The 20,076-nt window shown below is 41.3% G+C and overlaps 1 protein-coding gene across 4 annotated transcripts in view; it reads left to right on the top strand.

The window, feature by feature from the left end:
- STAU2 (staufen double-stranded RNA binding protein 2) overlaps positions 1-20,076 on the top strand; it is a 375,847-nt gene that overhangs the window by 196,538 nt on the left and 159,233 nt on the right. For all 4 annotated transcript variants that reach the window (XM_014589776.2, XM_014589796.2, XM_014589754.2 and 1 more), the window contains one exon: positions 18,879-19,186. In XM_014589776.2, the coding sequence (XP_014445262.1) occupies positions 18,879-19,186 (308 nt within the window). The remainder of the gene's footprint in view (positions 1-18,878; positions 19,187-20,076) is intronic.

Here is a 20,076-nt window from a genome sequence, read left to right as displayed (position 1 = left end):
GTCATCCCTTCTCCTACATTCTCCTCCTGAGATCTTGGGCACATGTGTGCACATGCCTGATGTGAGTTTTAAGCCGCTGGGTCTGGGACTCAAACTGCAGTTGACTATGTGGGAGTCCAGTGATAAAGCCATTATGCTATCTGCTGATCCCTAAAATTTTCAAAAGTCATTAATTAATTTTTATTTGCTATAGGATGCATGTCTCTCTTGAGAGTGAGGACAAGTAGGAAATCACCTACCATTAGGAATGGCCATACCACAGTCCCTTCTCTTCCATTCTTCTCTTGGGATTTTGGGCTTACATGCACATGCACATGGTGTGATTTTCAAGCTGCCAGGTCCAGGATTTGAACTGCGTAGTTGGCCAGGTGGGATCTAGCCACCTTAACCTTCTTGCCACATGCTGGTTATCTTCTTTTTTCTTTAAAGGGGGTGTCACACCATGGAATGATCCTCTTTTCTCAGTCTCCTAGCATGGACTATAGGCGCCTAGCTCTTTTTCAGACAAGCTCTCACTGTGTGGCCTGGGCTAGTGTCATGCTTGCAATCCTCTTGCCTCTGCCTCCTTGAGTCCCTGGGATTACAGGCACATATCACAGTGCTCTGCCATTAGGTTGGATAGGAAATCAGACCTGGGACCCTGATGTGGTCCCGTCTTCTGGAGCATGTGCCATCATGGCTAGGCCCATCAATTATTTTTTATGTAAAAAATAAATCGCACAACACAGTACCCAACCTTGTCAGTGCTCACTGTTTGAACAAATGAAAGAAACAATGTATCTTTACTTTTTCCCATTATATTGATGATTTTTTAAGTAGTTTATAACAAATTCTGAGTAGCTACCCTGAAATTTAGATACCGTCTAGACCTGTCAGCCTGGTGTTGCTGAACTCACTATAATAATGGAAGGCGTTATTACTGTTTTAACAGCCTAATAGAAATGATCCATTTATTCTCATTGGATTGCTCTGCTTTTAGTTAGAATTTTATCTGAATTTATATCTCAAGATGTTCTGAATCTCAGGTTGGCAGTCTTTGGAGGGTGATTTATTATTGCTTAATAAATGCAGTCTGTCTGAAAGACAGATCCTTGATATCTGGTATGCATGAAAGAAAAAACATAAGGAGTCCTTAGGGTGAAAAGGTTGGAGAATGTCCAGACTCTCATTTTACAAACAGGAAAACCGAGGCACAGGTAATTTTACAACCTGCCCAAAGATACTCAGATGTAGTAAACACTTGAACTCAGTGTCTTCTAATTCTAAAGTCTGTGCATTTGCCATTAGACAACATGTTTGTCTCTATAGCACTTACTGACAATCAATGTGGTAAGAGAATAATGTTCATAAGAAATTTCACTGGGCTAGTAGGTAGCGTGGTAGTTAGGGTGCTAGACTCCCACTTGGCCGACTGTGGTTTGAGTCCTGGGCCTGGTGGCTTGGTTTCTTGCTATCTCTTTTTCTCTGGTGAGAGCATATGCCCTATAGCAAATTTAAAATAAATAAATAAAAATGGATAAAATTGAATCAATAATTTTTTTAAAAATTTCACTGAAGTATGCACTTTTTCTTTGAAACAGTGTTTTATATATCATGTAGCAAAATCTTTAAAAATAATTTTTAAGATGTCTTCTAACATAGGATATGTCCAAACTATTGTTTCAGATACCAGATTGATATTTGGGTAGATCATATAAAAACACTAAATGGCTGAGAAACTGAAATGTTTGTTTCAACTATTAAGATATCAGTGGAACAGCCATCTGCATTACCTGACTTTTCTTAAGACTTGAAAAAACTTTAGTAATAGTCTATTTTTAAAAGCACTCTACAGGCTTTTTGGGTGATGTTATTCAAATGTTCTTTTATTCTTAACTTTCTGGTTTGTGTTAAGATGATCCACAGACTATGAAAGCTGAAAGAGATTTTCGAGTTGCTCTGGTCTCATTCATTTTACAGGTGAAGAAAGCAGGATAAAGAAACCATCCGCTGTCCCAACTCAAACCCAGATTGCTGAGCCTTGGTCTAGTGAATTTCCCACTGTACAGGGAGTCTTCAGAAAGTTCACAGATAATGCATTTCATGAAAGAAACTGTGCATGATATCTTTTTGCACCAAAATACATTGTTTTATTTTGTTTTGCTTTTATAGCTTTTTGCCATAGGGTGCATGTGTTTGCTAGAGAGAGACAGAGACAGAGAGAGGGAAAGTGAGAAATCACCTCCCCAAGTGGGATGGCCATGCCTCAATCACTTCTTCTCCATTCTTCTCTCAGAATTTCAGGCATGCACGCACACATACCAGTATGATTTTTCAAGTCACCAGGTCCAAGACTTGAAATGCGGGTTAGCCATGTGGGAGTCCAACCCTTTAGCCACCATACCACTTGCTGTCCCTAATAAGTTCATATTTAATTCCATTTTCCATGAATTTTTTAAAGTCCTTTTGTATTATTAGTATCTTTTTTACATCTTTTTAAAAAATTACTTAATTTTATTATTATTTTTAATTTGCTGTAGTGCACGTGTGCTCACCAGAGAGAGAGACAGAGAGAGGGAAAGTGAGAAAGCAAGCCACCAGGTCTGGGACTCAAACCATGGTCAGCCATGTGGGAGTCCAATGCCTTAACCACCATGCCTTCTGCTGGTTCCCGTATCTTTGTTATATTTTGTGCTGATGTAGGATATTAGACTGTTTTTCTCTTTGCCATTTATAATTTTTTATTATATATTTTTTTATTTTGGTAAAAACTACTTGAAATACATGCTCTTAAGTTTGTATATATGTTCCAAGTTTGTCAGTGGGTCCATGGTGGTAGTATAGATAATAGCCAACTGAACTGCAGAGCTGGAAGCCATATGACTGACTTAGGGTCCAGATCCCTGGCTTGGTGGGTACTTACATATATACCCAGGATCCTGAATAGATGGCGAGCTGGGAGGAGGGGATTGCTGTGTGATGAGACCAGTCTTTCCGTTTAAATCCTGGAAGGTAACATTCAACATTATTATTGATATTTCTTGTCTCTAGCATTAAATTGGTCATTTTCTTGGTTGCCTTTTGTTCTCTTATTTCTGTATGTGTCTTTTGTTTTCCTGGTCAAACATTCCTTTCAGAACTTCTTAAAGAGTGGGTCTGCTATTGGCAAATTCTTTCAGGTCTTGTTTATCTGAGAATGTTTTTATGCTTTCTTTCCATATGAAAGATAATCTTGCGGGGTATAGTATTCTTGGTTGAAACTGTTTTTCACTTAACACTTTAAATATATTTTCCCATTCTTCCCTTGCTCGCATTGTTTGTAATGAGAGGTCTGAGGTTAGCCTGATGGGATAACCTTTATAAGTAATCTGACATTTCTCTCTTGCCAAATTTAGTATCTTGTCTTTGTCTGTAGATTTGGCCAGTCTGGCTGTGATGTGCCTTGGGGAAGATCTTCTTGGATTGATTCTATTAGGGGTCTTTTGTATTTCTTAGGTCTGGATATTTGAATTCCTCTCTAGATTTGGAAAGTTTCTTCTAAGATTTCATGGAATAGATTATCAATGCCTTTACTAGTTTCTTCACTTTCTGGGATACCGGTTTTCCAGATGTTTGGGCACTTACTGCTGTTTAGTATTTCTCATGTAGTATATTCATTTTGGGGGGTTATTTTCACAGTTTTTTTTGGTTGTTTTTTGTAGATCAGGGGTTTTGCTTTCAACAACCGAGGTTCTATTTTCTGCATGGACTAATCTGCTTTTAATACTTTCGAGGAATTATCTATCTTGCTAATATGGGGAATTTTTACTTATTATTTTCATGAGTCCTTTTCAACCCCACCCTTTTCCTTCCCAACAACATGGTGTTAGACCTCTTGTTGTAGTCTCAAATGGTCCTTGAGGCTCTCGGTTTTGTTTGTTTGTTTTTTCAGTCTACTTTCTCTCCATTCCTCAAATTGGATAATTTGAAGTGTATTGAACCCAACCGTTGCACTTTTTATTTTGGTTTGTACTTGCTCATTGAAGCATTTTTATCATGCTTGCTTTAAGTTTTTTTTAAAGATTATTCAAACATCTCTGTTAGTCACTGTTGACATCTTTTTGTTGTCTTTTAAAATTCAATTTGAGATCTTCAGGGTTCTTGGTAGGACTATAGATTTTTGATAGAAACTTGGACATATTTATATTATGAGACCTTGAATGTAATTTAAACTTTATGCTTTTCCTGTGTGGAGGTGGTGGTAGCAGAGGTAGTTATGGAAGAGGTGATGGTGGCTATAATGGATTTGGAGGTGATGGTGGCAACTATGGCGGTGGTCCTGGTTATAGTAGTGGAGGTGGTTATGGTGGTAGTGGTTTAGGATATGGAAACCAAGGCGGTGGATGTGGTGGTGGAGGATATGATGGTTACAATGGAGGAGGAAATTTTGGCGGTGGTAACTGCGGTGATGGCAGAAACTATGATGATTCTGGAAATTATAGTGGACAACAGCAATCAAATTATGACTCATGGGACCAGCAGTTAGCGTAATGGCTATGTCGCTGGACTCCCATGTAGTTGACCATGGTTTGAGTCTTGGACCTGATGGCTTATTCATGCCAGGTGCGTGCGCATGTGTGCCCAAGATCTCAAGAAGAGAATGGAGGAGAAGAGATTACGGCGTGGCCATCCCCTCTGGGGGTGATTTCTCGCTTTCTGTCTCTCTGTCTTTCTCTGTCTTTCTGGTGAGTGCATGCACCCTATAGCAAAAAAAATAAGTATGGACCCATGAAAGGGGAAGAAGCTTGGGCAGTCCTTATAGTGGTGGTTATGGATCTGGTGATGGAAGTGGTGGGTATGGTAGCTGGAGGTTCTAAAAACAGCAGAAAAGGCCGACAGTTCTTAGCAGGAGAGAAAGTGAGGAGTTGTCAGGAAAGCTGCAGATCACTTTGAGACAGTTGTCCCAAATGCATTAGAGGAACTATAAAAATCTGCCACAGAAAGAATGATAATCCATAGTCAGAAAAGTTACTGTAGCTTAAACAGGAAACCCTTCTTGTTAGACTGTCAAAAAGTGCAGCTGTTGATTAATGCAATGTAGTGTCAACTAGATGTACATTCCTGAGGTCTTTTATCTGTTGTAGCTTTGTCTTTATCTTTTTCTTTTCATTACATCAGGTATATTGTCCTGTAAACTGTGGTAGTGGTACCAGGAATAAAAGGTTAAGGAATTTTTGACTTCTAATAAAAAAAGAAAATGGCACTGAATGTCCAACTGATTATATAATTGGAAAATGTTAAGTTAAACTGTTGTAGGTCAGGGATTGTCTGTAATCTGTTTTTCAGCTGTTTTTGTAGTCTTAGGAAAACAGTCACTCAAGCAGTTTTACTGTGAAGATAACCTATAAGAATGTTCTGTTTTGGGGTAGTGGTTGGCATGGTAGTTAAGGCCCTGGACTCCCTCATGGTCTACCACAGTTAGAGTCTTGGACCTGGGTCTTGAAAATCATGCCAGGCACATATGCATGTATGCCCAAAATCCTAGGAGGAGAATGGAGGAGGAGGATGCCAGTGGGGCCTTATCCTCTGAGATGTGATTTCTTACTTTCCCTCTCGCTTTCTGTCTCTCTGTCTTTCTGGCGAGCGCATGCACCCCGTAGCAAAAACCTCTCCCCCCCCCAAAAAAAAAAAAATTATGGATCCATGGAAGGGGGAAGTTTTGGTGGAAGAAGCTATTTCTCTCTGGTGAGCATACATGCCCTATAGCAAAAACCTAAAAAGAAAAACAGAATGTTTTGTTTTTCTGCCAGCCACATTTCCACTGCATTTAAATAAACTGGTAATAGAAGACTACTTGTTAGCCTCACATGCCGCTCACTAACTTCATTCTCAGTCCGACACTTTTAACCTACTCAGTGGAAGTATTCACAGTTCTGTCTTTATTGAAAATTGTTGAGCCTGGAAAGTTTTCTCTAAAGAAGCCAACCAAGTGAGCCCTCCTTTTTGCTTTTAACTGTATATATTTCATTTAATAATTTATTTTATTGTAATTTCTGGTTTATATACAATCACTGTACATTGTTGTGAGATACAGTATTTTTCAAGTGTGCATACAGTATGTAATAATAAAGTAAAGGATATAGACATACTCATCTCATTTGACATTGTGTAGTACATTATGTTGTACACATTTGAAAATAGCTCTACTAGTTCCCATTTTCTGTGCTTTGAACCCTTCTTCATCATTAACATGAATGGTGAATGTGCTTCTTGGGGATGCCTACACTCCCCACTAACCTGTCTAGAGTATAGTTAGTCAGAGTCACTTATGAGGAGTACTGGCCTAGTTATAAAGCCTGAAACTCTTTCATACAATATCTTCCTATGTCTTCTATTTGAAAACTGCTTCTAACCATAGAAATGTGCTTAATAAGTCTTCAGGTTTTTTTGTTTTTTGGGTTTTTTTTTTTTTGGTGGGGGTGGTGGTTATTGATCCCTTCGTTTTTGTCATGCAAGCTTTAGATTGTCTCCCCAGAAAAATACACATCAGCCTGTGTTACTACAGGTTTCAAGTTTATTAACTTCTTAACCCAGTCTTGGATTCTTTGGGGGCTCTTGGATTCCATTAAAAACCCCCATGCCAGAGCTAGTCTTTGATTCATAGCACTCATTTTGGGCTCTAGTATTTTCTTGATCAAAAGGATTTCTTTTTTCTTTTTTTTGGAGAGGTTTTTGCTATAGAATGCATGCACTCTCCAGAAAGACAGAGAGAGACAGAGAGACAGCGAGAAATCACCCGCCCCAGGGGGGTGGCCATGCCGCAATCCTTTCTCCTCCATTCTCCTCTCAGAATCCTGGGCATGCATGCTCATGCACCAGCATGAGTTTAAGCCACCGGGTCCAGGACTCAAACAACGGTTGACTACATGGGAGTCCGGCACCATAGCCATTACGCTAACTGCTGGTCCCTCGAGCATTTCTGACAACAATAAATCATTGCATTTATGTAAAGTTAAAAAAGGTAAATGATAACTATTCACCATGTTCCTATTCTTATCCTTTGTCATGACATACTTTGTATTTTTATCTTTTCAAGAGAAAATTACAATTCAACCACAAGTTTGAAAACTCTTGACTAGTACCTTTCTTTGGCTAAGTGAATATACATTTATGTAGCGGAACATGCTTTCCAAGGCATTTCTCAGTTCATTACAGATCTTAAAATTCTAAAATTGGTTCTTGCTGTTACTAGTTTTTCGTTTTTCAAGGAAAATGCATTCTTTGCCATTGTGTGTGCCTACACAACCAGCACATGGAAGGCTGATTCTCTTCTGTGCGCTGGTGCTGCCAGGTCCCCTGTCGGATATTTGCCTTGGGTCCTGCCATCTGTGGATCAGAACCGGCCTAAACACATTTCCTTCTTGATTCTGTGCTCACCAAAAGATTTGAGTATCTTTCTGAAAGATTCTTTGTCAGTAATTTTATTCAATAGCATTCACCAAATTGATAATTCATCATATACATCATTATGTTAATTGTAGCAAAAAAAAAAAAAAAGAGCAAAGATCAGTAAAACCCACAAATGAACAACATCCGTGCTCTCATCCAGCTCTAAGGACAAGAACAAGGTTAATTTTCACTGCCGATTTAAGTTACGCTTTTTGAGCATGTTAGAACGTGTGAGTTTGTTCATTTGTTCAATAATGACTCATTTTTAAAATCTTGCCATTTAACTTTATTTTCCAAGGTGGTTTTTTTTGGGGGGAGGGGAGGTTTTTGCTATAGGGCATGTGCGCTCACCAGAAAGACAGAGAGAGACAGAGAGACAGAAAGCGAGAAATCACCCTCCAGGGGGGATGGCCATGCCGCAATCCCTTCTCCTCCATTCTCCTCTCGGGAACTTGGGCACGCACGCACACACACTGACGTGAGTTTAAGCCATTGGGTCCAGGACTCTAACCGTGGTCGACTACATGGGAGTCAGTGACGTAGCCATTGCGCCAACTGCTGATCCCCCAAGGTGATATTAAAACTGTCATTAAAAAGAAACTTCTAACAGATTATGTGTTTCATTTTTTTCATTGTGTTGCTCCTAGGTAACTTTTTTCTTTTATAGTTTTAACTTTTCACAAGAGTTTCCTTACAGTTTTTTGCACTATTGGTTTTTCTTCTCTATTTCTGCTAGAATGTATGCATGTACACGCGAAAGCGAGAAGGGTGAGTGCCCTCCTTAAGGTCTGGCCGTGCTGTGATCTCCTTCCTCCAGTCCATTAGCTCTTGGGCATTCACATTTGTGCCTGGTGTGTTTCAGGCCTCAGGCTGGCGAGTCAAGCTATGCTTGCCATGTAGGATGGTTTCTCTTTCAGTAGAGTGTTATCACTGTGCCAAGGAGCCAGCCCCATTATTGATTTTTGACTTTTTTTTTTTTTTTTTTTTTACCCCCTTTTTTTTTTTTTTTTTTTTTTTTTTTTTTTTTTTTAGGTTTCTGCTGTAGGGTGCGTGCACTCACCAGAAAGAGAAAGAGACAGAAAGCGAGAAATCATTCCCCGGGCGGATGGCCATGCTGCAGTCCCTTCTCCTCCATCCTCCTTTCAGGATCTTGGGCATGCATGCACATGCATCCAGCATGAGTTTAAGCCACCAGGTCCTAGACTCGAACTGTAGTTGACTACATGGGAGTCCAGTGACATAGTCATGCCAACTGCTGGTCCTAATTTCCAACTTTTTAAATAGTGTATATTTTACTTAAAAATTAAGTGGAACTAGGGAACAGCAGTTAGCATAATGGCTGTGTTGCTGGACTCCCATGTAGCAAACTGCGGTTTGAGTCCTGGACACGGTGGCTTAAACTCACACTGGGCACATGCGCGGGCATGCCCAAGATCCTGAGAAGAAAATGGAGGAGATGGGATTGCAGCATGACCAGCCCCACTTGGGGGTGATTTCTCACTTTCTGTCTCTCTGTCTTCCTCTGTCTTTCTGACGAGTGCACATGCCCTATAGCAGAAACCTCTAAAAAAAAAAATAGGTGGAGCTGTGAATCTAAGAGCCTCAACTGGAAGACCAGGTTGGCAGTGAACTGTAGAAAAGAAGTGGTTGGGTCCCTAATAAATACTCCCTATCTATTGGATCCAAAAAGGGGAGATTTCTTTCCTTTTTTTTAAGAGAGATTTTTTTCTTTAGGCATATGTACTTGGCAGAGAGACAGATAGAAAGCGAGAAATCACTCTTGTCCCTGGGGCGGGGAGAGATGGCCATGCTGCAGTCCCTGCTTCTCCATTCTTCTGTCAGGATCTTCATCCTGCACACACACGTACCTGGCGTTAGGTTTAAGCCACCAGATCTGAGACTCAAACTATGGTTGACTACATGGGAGTCCAGTGACGTAACCATTGTGCCATCTGCAAGTCCCAGAAATGGGAGATTTCTATAGCTCACCTCAGCCTAGTAGCTTAAAGTCGTGCTAAGCTCTGATGGATTCTTCTCTGTTCCTGACCTCCAGGGCCATGACGACGGTGTGAGACTGGCACTGCCATCAGGATCTCCCTTGCTCTCGGATAGCTTAAAGTCAAGTAACCACAACCTGGGGCCCAGGGACAGTGTGTGGGGCTGAGGTACTGGGCACAGTGGCAGACCGCAGGGAACAGGCACTGCCAGTGCCACCCTGCTTATCCTCAGTGCATATTAGGACGAGCCCTTCCTCCCTTGATGTTCCTAGCCCTGCCCTGTTCCCAGGCTCTGTGCTGGGGGCGGGGGGGGGGCGGGGACCAGAGCAGCATAACAGTGCTTTTGTGTCACTTGTTGTTAAAAATGTTTTAAAGTGTAATAATGAAAGACTCATGGGACCCACAGTTGGTGTAATGGCTATGTCTCTGGACTCCCATGTAGTCGACTGTGGTTCGGGTCCCGGACCCGGTGGCTTAAACTCATACCGGGCACGTGTGTGTGCATGCCCAAGATCTTGAGGGGAGAATGGAGGAGAAGGGATTGTGGCGTGACCATCTCCCCTGGGGGGTGATTTCTCGCTTTCTGTCTCTCTCTGTCTTTCTGGGAAGTGCATGCACCCTATAGCAAAAACCTCTCCAAAAAAAAAAAAAAAAGACTCACAACAATTGTAAACATGGTAGAAAGGCTGCATGTACCTGTCACTTAGCTTCTGCCAAGGGTGATATTTTACCTATTTGTATATGGTACATTAGCAAAGCCAGGAAATTGACTGTGGCACAACGGTTATCTAGACTACCGACTGTATGTGGATTCCACCAACTTTCATGTAGTTGTTTTTTTTAACATTTATTTAATTCCATTTATTATCACAGTTAGTAGTATTATTTTAATTTGACCAGAGAGAGAGAGAAAGGGAAAGCAAGAAAGCAAGCCCCCCAGGATTGGGACTCAAACCGCGATCAGCCATGTGGGAATCCAGTGCCCTTAACCATCATGCCACCTGCTGGCCTCCGTGTAATTGGTTTTAAAAAAATCACCATAAGGGACCAGCATATGGCGTAATGTTTACGTTGCCATAGTCGATTATGGTTCCAGTCCCAGGCCCAGCAGCTTCAAATTCATGCCAGTTGTGTGTGCTCTTGTGCCCAAGATCCTGAGAGGAGAATGGAGGAGGAGGGATTGAAGCATCGCCATCTCCCCAGGGGGTGATTTCTCGCTTTCTGTCTGTCTCTCCAGCGAGTGCACACACCCTTTAGCAAAAATCTTTCTTAAAAAAAAAACTAGTATAAGACTGTTAAATCGTGCTATTGTTGCCCATGCTTTTCTCACATTTCCCTTTTGAATCAACAGTCCATATTTCTAGTTTTTAAGAAGTTTTAGTTATAGTTTTTGTTGTGAAAAACTCACTGTAGCAGAAGTGGGCCTGAATATTATTGGGTATTTCATTAAAAACAATTAATACTCAAACACTATTGTGGCACAAACTTAATGTGATTTGTGGAAACATAAAGAATTTTTTTCATTGTTTTGGCATAAAAATGACAAATTCAGGACCAGCTTCACAGCCTTGTGGTTAAAGGAACTGGATAACATATGGCTGACCATGGCCCTCATGATTTGAAAAGCATGCCAGATACATGTGCAGGTATGCCCAAAATATCAGCAGGTTAGAGAAGGGGAGAAGGAGGGGAATTGTGGAGTGACCACACTCCATTCGTGGGTGCATCCTTTCTTTGTCTCTCTGTTGAGTATGTGTGCCCTCTGACAATTTTTAAAAAGATGACAGTTTTATTTGTTATGAGGAGGAGGGATTGAAGCATCGCCATCTCCCCAGGGGGTGATTTCTCGCTTTCTGTCTGTCTCTCCAGCGAGTGCACACACCCTTTAGCAAAAATCTTTCTTAAAAAAAAAACTAGTATAAGACTGTTAAATCGTGCTATTGTTGCCCATGCTTTTCTCACATTTCCCTTTTGAATCAACAGTCCATATTTCTAGTTTTTAAGAAGTTTTAGTTATAGTTTTTGTTGTGAAAAACTCACTGTAGCAGAAGTGGGCCTGAATATTATTGGGTATTTCATTAAAAACAATTAATACTCAAACACTATTGTGGCACAAACTTAATGTGATTTGTGGAAACATAAAGAATTTTTTTCATTGTTTTGGCATAAAAATGACAAATTCAGGACCAGCTTCACAGCCTTGTGGTTAAAGGAACTGGATAACATATGGCTGACCATGGCCCTCATGATTTGAAAAGCATGCCAGATACATGTGCAGGTATGCCCAAAATATCAGCAGGTTAGAGAAGGGGAGAAGGAGGGGAATTGTGGAGTGACCACACTCCATTCGTGGGTGCATCCTTTCTTTGTCTCTCTGTTGAGTATGTGTGCCCTCTGACAATTTTTAAAAAGATGACAGTTTTATTTGTTATGCACTCGTTCCAAGAATTCCAGAGAAACCCTTACGTGTGGACTAGCATGAACCATTTGTAAAATATGGCAGCATTAGCTTCCTTGCTGGCCCTGTTGCTCTCATAACTCTGATACCACTTGTTACTCATGAAAATGTATGTTCGTTAGCCTCTCCAGGAGAACTGTGTCATTAGTGAACATTGAAAGAGAAGGTTCTCCTGTGTTGCTTATCTACGTAAAAGATCTTTTAAGAGATCTCTACTTTAAAACTTCTCTACAGCTCTTTAGTAAGAACTAGAGCTCCATGAAGATGCTCCAGGAGGCTTTGTGTGCACGAGGGTTTCACACACCTATCTGAGAGAAGCAGAGACTTACCAAGCAGAAACATGTGAAACTGCACGATGGCCTGGAGTTGCTCCTTTTGTAAGATATCACAGTCCCTTGCACCTTCAGACTTTTAAAAGCACGTGTGAACCTCATTATTTTAGTGAGATTTTCGTGAGGCCGTCTCTGGATCATCTAAGGACAACCATGATAACATGGGCAGCCCTGGAGCCAGTCTGGACAAACAGCAGGCATAGCATTTACCTCCTGGATTAAACCTTAAGGGTTTGGAGCTGGCTTTAGTTCCCTGCCTGTTCATTTAGGAGGCGATTTAAAGTAACCAAATGTCCAGGCTTTAGAGACAGACAGGCTGCCTGGAGTCAAATTCTAGCATTGCTGTTGATTATGACTATGACCTTGGTGAGTTTTGTAACTTCTCTGTGCTTCAGGTTTTTCTTTTCTTTGTTTGGTAGGGAAACAATAATGTCATTTCAAATGGGTTGTTGTGGAATGGAATGAGCTAATACAAGTAAGGTGCTAGAACAGTGCCCGTGTTGTATCTACAGGGTAACTGTGTTCAGGGGTTACAAACTGACGGTACAGAGGTGGGAGGACAAAGGCAGAATCAGGGCCAAAAGATAGGAGATGGGAGGATGGGTTCAGGACCTCTTCAGATAAAGGGTGACTGCCATGGGATGTTGTGAGCCCGAGCGAGGGGAATGTAGTGAAGTTCATGAGCAAAACCGAGGTCACAGAGGGCATAGACCTCATGTGGTTACATGAGAAAAAGTTGTCCTGAGCAGTAATCAAATAACAGTGAATTAAGATAACAGTGAATTCGTGCAGAGTGACAGTGATCATTTAGAACAACTGAAGCGCGTTTTGGCAGAACTGTGAGGAAAACAGGTTTAGTCACACCTTAACTGATGGAAATAAAATTAATATAGTTTATTTGGAAACCTAAGTGGCAAAGTAAGGTAAAGGTCCTTAATATGTACACCCTAATTTTCTCTTTGACTCTACTTTTAGGTCTTCATACTATGCAAAGCCACTTACATTTACAGCAGGAAGAGCCTACATGAATTATTACTGATCTGTATGCTGGTAATGATGCTGAAGTTGAAAACCGTTCAGTAACTGACGGCATAAATCCACGTGTCTTCACTCTTTCTATGTCTGTTCTATTCGATGATCTCTGTAGAAAGGCATCTTCTTTTATTCATGAAGAAAAGTCGACTGAGGCTTTGCTGGAGCAAGGGATCCTGAACTCCATATGAGTTCTTACACTGTGATGTAACGCCTCTCTTGAGTTTGAGAGAACGTTTTTGTTCCTTTATAATATTGCTATTGGCAAGCCCATTACTGCTGTGTAATAACAGTACTGAAGTAATGTGAAGTATCTTGATTTCTTACTGAATGCAGGATTTAGAGTCATGACTTCAAAGTTATTCATTAAATAAGAATTATAGGTGATATTTATGCAGCTAGTAAAAAAAAACCCAGAAAAGTCAGTGAAATACTTATCAAATTTCTCTAATAGTTTTTATAACTTTATTGAAACAATATAATTGAGGTACACAATGTATATAGTTCAGCTAGTTTTGATGTTGATGAGCCTGCAAAGCGAGCATTTCCATCTTCCCACAGGCATCCTCGTGCCCTGTGCTAACTATCCCTCCTGCTGGCCCATCCCCGGCAGCCATTGACCTGCTTTCTGTCACTGCTAATAAGCAGCAAAGATATTTTTTAATAGTAAAAGCCAAGCCAAAATAGGAAACAAGGCACTTACAAATATTTCTGTGGGAGTGTGAAATTGGTACAACTTTCTGAGAAGATAGTTTGTTAGTATGAAAAAAACAAACACATCTCCTTTAGGGACCAGCAGATGGTATAATGGTTATGCCACTGTACTTCCTCATAGTTGACCACAGTTTGAGTTCCGTACTTGGTGCCTTAAAACTCACACTGGGTGTGTGTGCGTGTATGTCCAGAATCCGGAGGGGAGAATGAAAGAGAAGGGATTGTGGTGTGGCCAATCCCCCTGGAGTGGGTGATTTCTCCTTGTCTCTCTGGCAAGCGCACATGACCTATAACAAAACTCTCTTAAAAAGCCCACTAGGCTACGAGCCTGGCCCTGCAATTTCTTTCTGATTACAAAAAAACTAACTCCTGTTAACATAGTAAATTTGGAAACTAACAAAAGCATAAAGAAAATCCATCACGTAGGATCAATATATTATCTTACGGTATTTTTTAAAAGTTTTTGGCCATAGGGCATATGTGCTTGCCAGAAAGAGGCACAGAGAGGGAAAGTGAGAAATCACTCCCAGGTGGGATGGCCATGCCATAATCCCTTCTCTTTCATTCTCCTCTCAGGATTTTGATGTACACATGCCCAACATGATTTTAAAGCCACCCAGACCGAGACTCAAACTGTGGCCGGCCACATGGGAATCCAAAGCATTAACTACCATGCCACCTGCCGGCCCCTTAGTTTCCAGTATTAAAACTCTTATTTACTTAGGTTAACTTACTTTAAAAAAAAATATTTGTTATATTTTGTAGGTTACAGTGTGACTGTTCATAAGCATGCGGGCAGTGCGTCATTATCAGGTCACAGATACAGATGTGTTCATCTTCAGCATTTTGATATTAAAATTATGTTTAAAAAGCATGTACTGAACTCTGTAATGCCGTAAGGGTAAGATGCCCTGAATATGTCCCTCGTGCACTTCCACCTTCACCTTTTGCAGCTCACACCTCCGTCTTCATGTTCTGGCAGTCAGGAACTGCTGAGGCTTCGCAGGACACAGACTCTTCCGGTTCCTGCCTGTGCTCATGCTGTCCATCTGCCTTCAGTTCGCTCTGCTCCTCAGGCCTGGAAATTGACTGTCAGTGTCAACTCCAGCAAGCCTTTCCTGAGCTCATGGTGTTCCTCCTTTCCCGTTCACACTGTTCTCTAGACCCATCTTTGGTGACACACTTACTGCATTGTGTTATGTATTTGCATTTTGCTCTCCTAGTAGGCTGAGTGTGACTTGAGGTCTGGGCAGTATTGGGTGGCACAGTGCCTGGGACATAGTAGCATGAGTATAAGAAAAATGTGTGTGTGTGTGTGTGTGTGTGTGTGTGTGTGTAACTGAGCAGCAGAAATAAAGGTGTGCTGGGATCGATCAGCCTGAAGTATCGGAAGAAGTGTTAATAGCCATTTGAATGGAATATGGGGTCTTCATGAAGAATTGAGTAGAGGAGGGCAGTGAGATAAGTAGGAACCAGATTAATCTCCCAAGGAGTTTAGATTTCATAGTGTAAGTGAGAGTAAGAGAGTGGTCCTACCTTAGCAAGATGTGGAATAAGAAGCCCTGGACCCTCTTTTTCCTACAACCTCCACCCCCACAAACACACCAGTTCAACAAGAATACAGGGGCACCTTTCCTTTGTGAGAAATCTAGGAAACTAGTTAGGAGCTTCTGTACCCTTAGATGCACATGAAACCGGCCACATGGAAACCGGTCCTCATGTCCTAATCCTCACCCCCACCATGGTGCCATGCTGTCAGGACAAACCTCTCCCCCCCATACCCCACGTCCCCAGTTCCAGCTTCTCCCTAGGAAGAGAATATGCAGCTAACATGCCTACCTTCTCTGGAGGCCATCCAGAGGACTGGGTTGTGTCCAGCCTGTCTCATAGTGCTGACAGGATGTGGCATTTTCTAGCTACCATGGGCCAAGAGAGATGGCTGAGGGTTTCAGAGCCACTCTCCCCAGCCTAGGACAGAGCTAACAGTTGAAAAACTCCAGCTATTAGGACCAGCAGTTAGCGTAATGGCTATGTCGCTGGACTCCCATGTAGTTGACTGCGATTTGCGTCCTGGACCCGGTGACTTAAAACTAACACCGGGTGTGTGCGTGCATGCCCAAGATCCCAAGAGGAGAATGGAGGAGAAGGGATTGCAGCATGGCCATCCCCCCTGGGGGGTGATTTCTCGCTTTCTGTCTCTCTGTCTGTCTGGCGAGTGCATGAGCCCTATAGCCAAAAAAAAACTCTAAAAAAAAAAATGCCTCTAGCTATTAGCTTCTTCCTAGGGAGATAAAGAGGTATGCTGTGCATCTGGCAACCCAACTAATCTAGAGCTCACCCGAAAAATTGGCTCCAGTCTTGTTTGTCTCAGCATGCTGATAGGACTGCCTACCCTCAGTGCTGGGAGTTGCCTAGAACAAAAGAAGCAGGTTAGTTCAGAGGATTGAAAGGTCCCGGAATCTCTAGTCAGGCTATTGGTGAGAGTCTTCAGTATGAGGCCAGTCACGAAGATTAGGGGAGATAGCTTTGTCTAATGTGCAGACAATGACACAGAAAAATCAAGGAAAAAGAAGAAAGAGAGAATGTATCCCAAACAAAGGAATGAGATAAATCTCTAAAAAGCGACCCTAATGAAATGGTGCTATGTGATCTACCTGACAGAGAATTCAAAACAGTCCTCATAAAGAGCCTCACTGAGGTCAGGAGAACAAGGCATGAGCAAAGCAAGAATTTCAACCGAGGGGGAAAAATTTAACAAGTTCCAAACAAATCATGGAGCTGAAAAATACAGCAATTGAACTAAAAATTCACTAGAGAGATTCAGCAGCAGACAAGATCAAGCAGAAGAAAGGATCCACAAACTTAAAGACAGGTCTTTGGAAATTGGAGAATAGGCTAGCTTCTGGCACTTCTCAGAGCCTTATCTTTTATTAATGTTACATAAAAGCTTGCATGGAAAATAAACTTGAGAAATACTGGGTTAAATCCCGTTGAGTGAGTTTGTTTGTTTGTTTTTCCTATAGGGTGCGTGCGCTCGCCAGAAAGACAGAGAGAGACAGAAAGCAAGAAATCCCCCCCCGGGGGGGGGAATAGCCACACTGCAATCCCTTCTCCTCCATTCTCCTCTTGGGATCTTGGGCACACACGCACACGCGCCAGGCGTGAATTTAAGCCACTGGGTCCAGGACTCAGAACAGCGGTCGACTACATGGGAGTCCAGCGACATAGCCATTACATTAACTGCTGGTCTCAGTTTCTCAGATTCTTGACTTTTCTAATGTGCATTTTTAATCCCCTAAAAGGATTGTATGTTACATTATTTCCTAAATTCAGTCTTCATGAAACCCTGTTTTTTGTGGGCTCTGTCCATTGGGAGATGGATACAGGGGAGATTGGCAGTGGTTAAACCTTTTAGTGATTGTTATAGTAGCCCAGATGAGAAAAATGGAAGATTTAAATCCTAAGGTTAATGGCAGGAGAGGGAGGGGCAAGAGCAAGGGCATTAAGTTATTCCTCTCAGACTAAGTTTTCCATAAGTGGTGGCTTAGTAACAATTTTAAGAGATAATATGATTTGAAAGTTGTTAATATCTGATCAAAAGACATTAAGAGGAGCAATTTGAAATGTGGTTGGAAACATCTCTGAGCCAAGTAACAGAGGGAAGTGTTTCTCTGACATGTTCAAACCCCCACCCCACCACCACCACCTCCCTGCCATCCCACACTTGATAACATAGCTCCAGGTTCATTCCTCTTCGTTTCAGAACCTTTCCATGGCCTCCTTGAACTGATGCATGCACTAGAGGATCTCTAGAATAGGCACATTCCAGAGGTGCTTGACCGCACATGACAACTACTTGCTTATGAGTGAATCAGTTGGTTGCCAGCAGTTTAGACCGGCAACAAGCAGATAGATGTTGAAATCATAGTGACCTGAGCAAGATAGGGACAGTGCTAGTTTTGGGAAGAAGATGCCTGTCACTCTTGGACACATTTATGAGTTGGAGTTGTCTGTAGGCATCTTTGTGGAAAGGAGAGGACCTGTCAACCATTGGGTATATGACTTTGTACCTTCAAAGAAATTAGGACTGGGGACCAGCAGGTGGCGTGGTGGTTAAGGCGCTGGACACTCCCACATGGCTGACTGAGGTTCAAGTCCTGAATCTGGTGGCTTGCTTTCTCACTTCCTCTCTCTCTCACTCTCACCCTCTGTCTCTCTCTGATCAAATTTAAAAAAGTTAAATGAATGAATAAATAAAAAATAAAATAAATAATTATTAAAAAAAAGAAAAAAAAAGAAATTAGGACTGAACCAGCTTTCATGTCACCTTAGATGCCTCCATTGCTGCGTATATTGGACATTTCATGTCTTCTGATGAGCTAGAATGTGATAAATTGCAGGATGAAGACATTGCACATTCCCAGTCTTCCCCGTCATACTTCCACACATAAATCCCCTTTTCCTTCCACAGCTTCCCTACCACACACAAGTTCCTCCCAAACCATTTTGTGGATCTTTTTTTTTCAAGAATTATTTATTTTATTATTATTTTTTTAGAATTATTTTTTATTTGACTTTGTTTATTTATTTAAATTTGAACAGAGAGAGTCAGAGCAAGAGAGAGTGAGAAAGTGAGAAAGCAAGCCTCCAGGCCCGTGACATAGACTGCAGTTGGCCATATGGGAATCTAGCACCCTCCACCACCATGCCACCTGCCAGCCCCTTTTAGGGATCTTTTAAACTTCTGAATATAGGAATATTGAAACATACATTATTCACCTCTAAATAGAAGCTGCAGTTGTTTTTGCTTCTATAGGTCTGAAGAAAATGTGTCTCATTTCTTTACTACTGGTCAAGACATTGAGTTAGTAATGCTATAACATGCTTGTATTTCAATTTTTAAGTGTAGTAACAGTGTTCTTCCATTTTTATTTATAGCTCCAAAAGGGATTCTTCATTTGTCTCCTGATGTTTATCAAGAGATGGAAGCCAGCCGCCACAAAGTAATCTCTGGCACTACCCTAGGCTATTTGTCACCCAAAGATATGAACCAACCTTCAAGCTCTTTCTTCAGTATATCTCCTACGTCGAATAGTTCAGCTACAATTGCCAGGGAACTCCTTATGAATGGAACATCTCCTACAGCTGAAGCCATAGGTTTAAAAGGAAGTTCTCCTACTCCCCCTTGTTCTCCAGTACAACCTTCAAAACAACTGGAATATTTAGCAAGGATTCAAGGCTTTCAGGTATGAATGAAAAGCAAAAACAAAAACAAAAAACAAAACAGTTCATTAGCCCCAGTCCTTCATCTCTATCCATCAGAAGGCTCATACCTGCCTACTAGTGCAGCCTGTATGCCACTGACATTGTAAACTATTTAAGAACACCAAGGACAGAAAAAAGAGAGCCATATGCACATGCCTCATTTTTCTCTTATTTTCATTCTTTCCAGTACTTCTTTTGCTGTATAACCCTCTCTTTTCCTTTTCTTTTTAAAATATTTTCATACTCAGTTCTGTCTTTCATTAGGTGCATCCATCTCTTTACTCTGTCTTCCACAAATGAAAATTCTGCCTTCAGACATTTGGTGTTAGTATTTTGCACTCAGTACTCCTCCTCTTTACATTAGCATTGAGTTTTTCTAATGATGAATTACTTTTCATAGCAGTTTTGAGTTTGGCATCCTACTGCTAGTAATGATTCAGGTACATTGTTAAGGTGTAGCATCCGAGAAGTCTGTTAATGAAATGCGTTCTAGTTGTTTGAGGCATAATAATGTGTATTTGTTTTACTGGGTCATGTTTTGAACTCTCTAGGTAAGGTAGCACCTGCCTCAGATGGTACCAACACTTGTGTTTCACTGGGTAGTCTAAAACTAGCTTATAGTTGAACTTGTCGTGTATGTGAATTTGGGGGTGGAAACTTTTCCCCCTATTTATTCTTTAATCCCTTTTGGAAAACAAAAACAAAATCCAGCACTCTTTTATGGGTAGATCAGAGCTTTTAAAAAATTGTTAACTCTAGGAAGGGAATATAACCTGTGTCCTGATTTCTTAGTTGCCTTGAAAATCATGTACTGAATTGTAACTGCTAACTTGCCTGATGAACTGCAGCTTGACTGTGTGTAGAAAGAGTG

The sequence above is a fragment of the Tupaia chinensis genome, unplaced genomic scaffold, assembly GCF_000334495.1.
Source record: "Tupaia chinensis unplaced genomic scaffold, TupChi_1.0 Scaffold000002_1, whole genome shotgun sequence".
NCBI classification, from domain to species: domain Eukaryota; kingdom Metazoa; phylum Chordata; class Mammalia; order Scandentia; family Tupaiidae; genus Tupaia; species Tupaia belangeri.
Note: the sequence above shows the minus strand (reverse complement) of the source record. Positions and strands in the feature narration are given on the sequence as shown.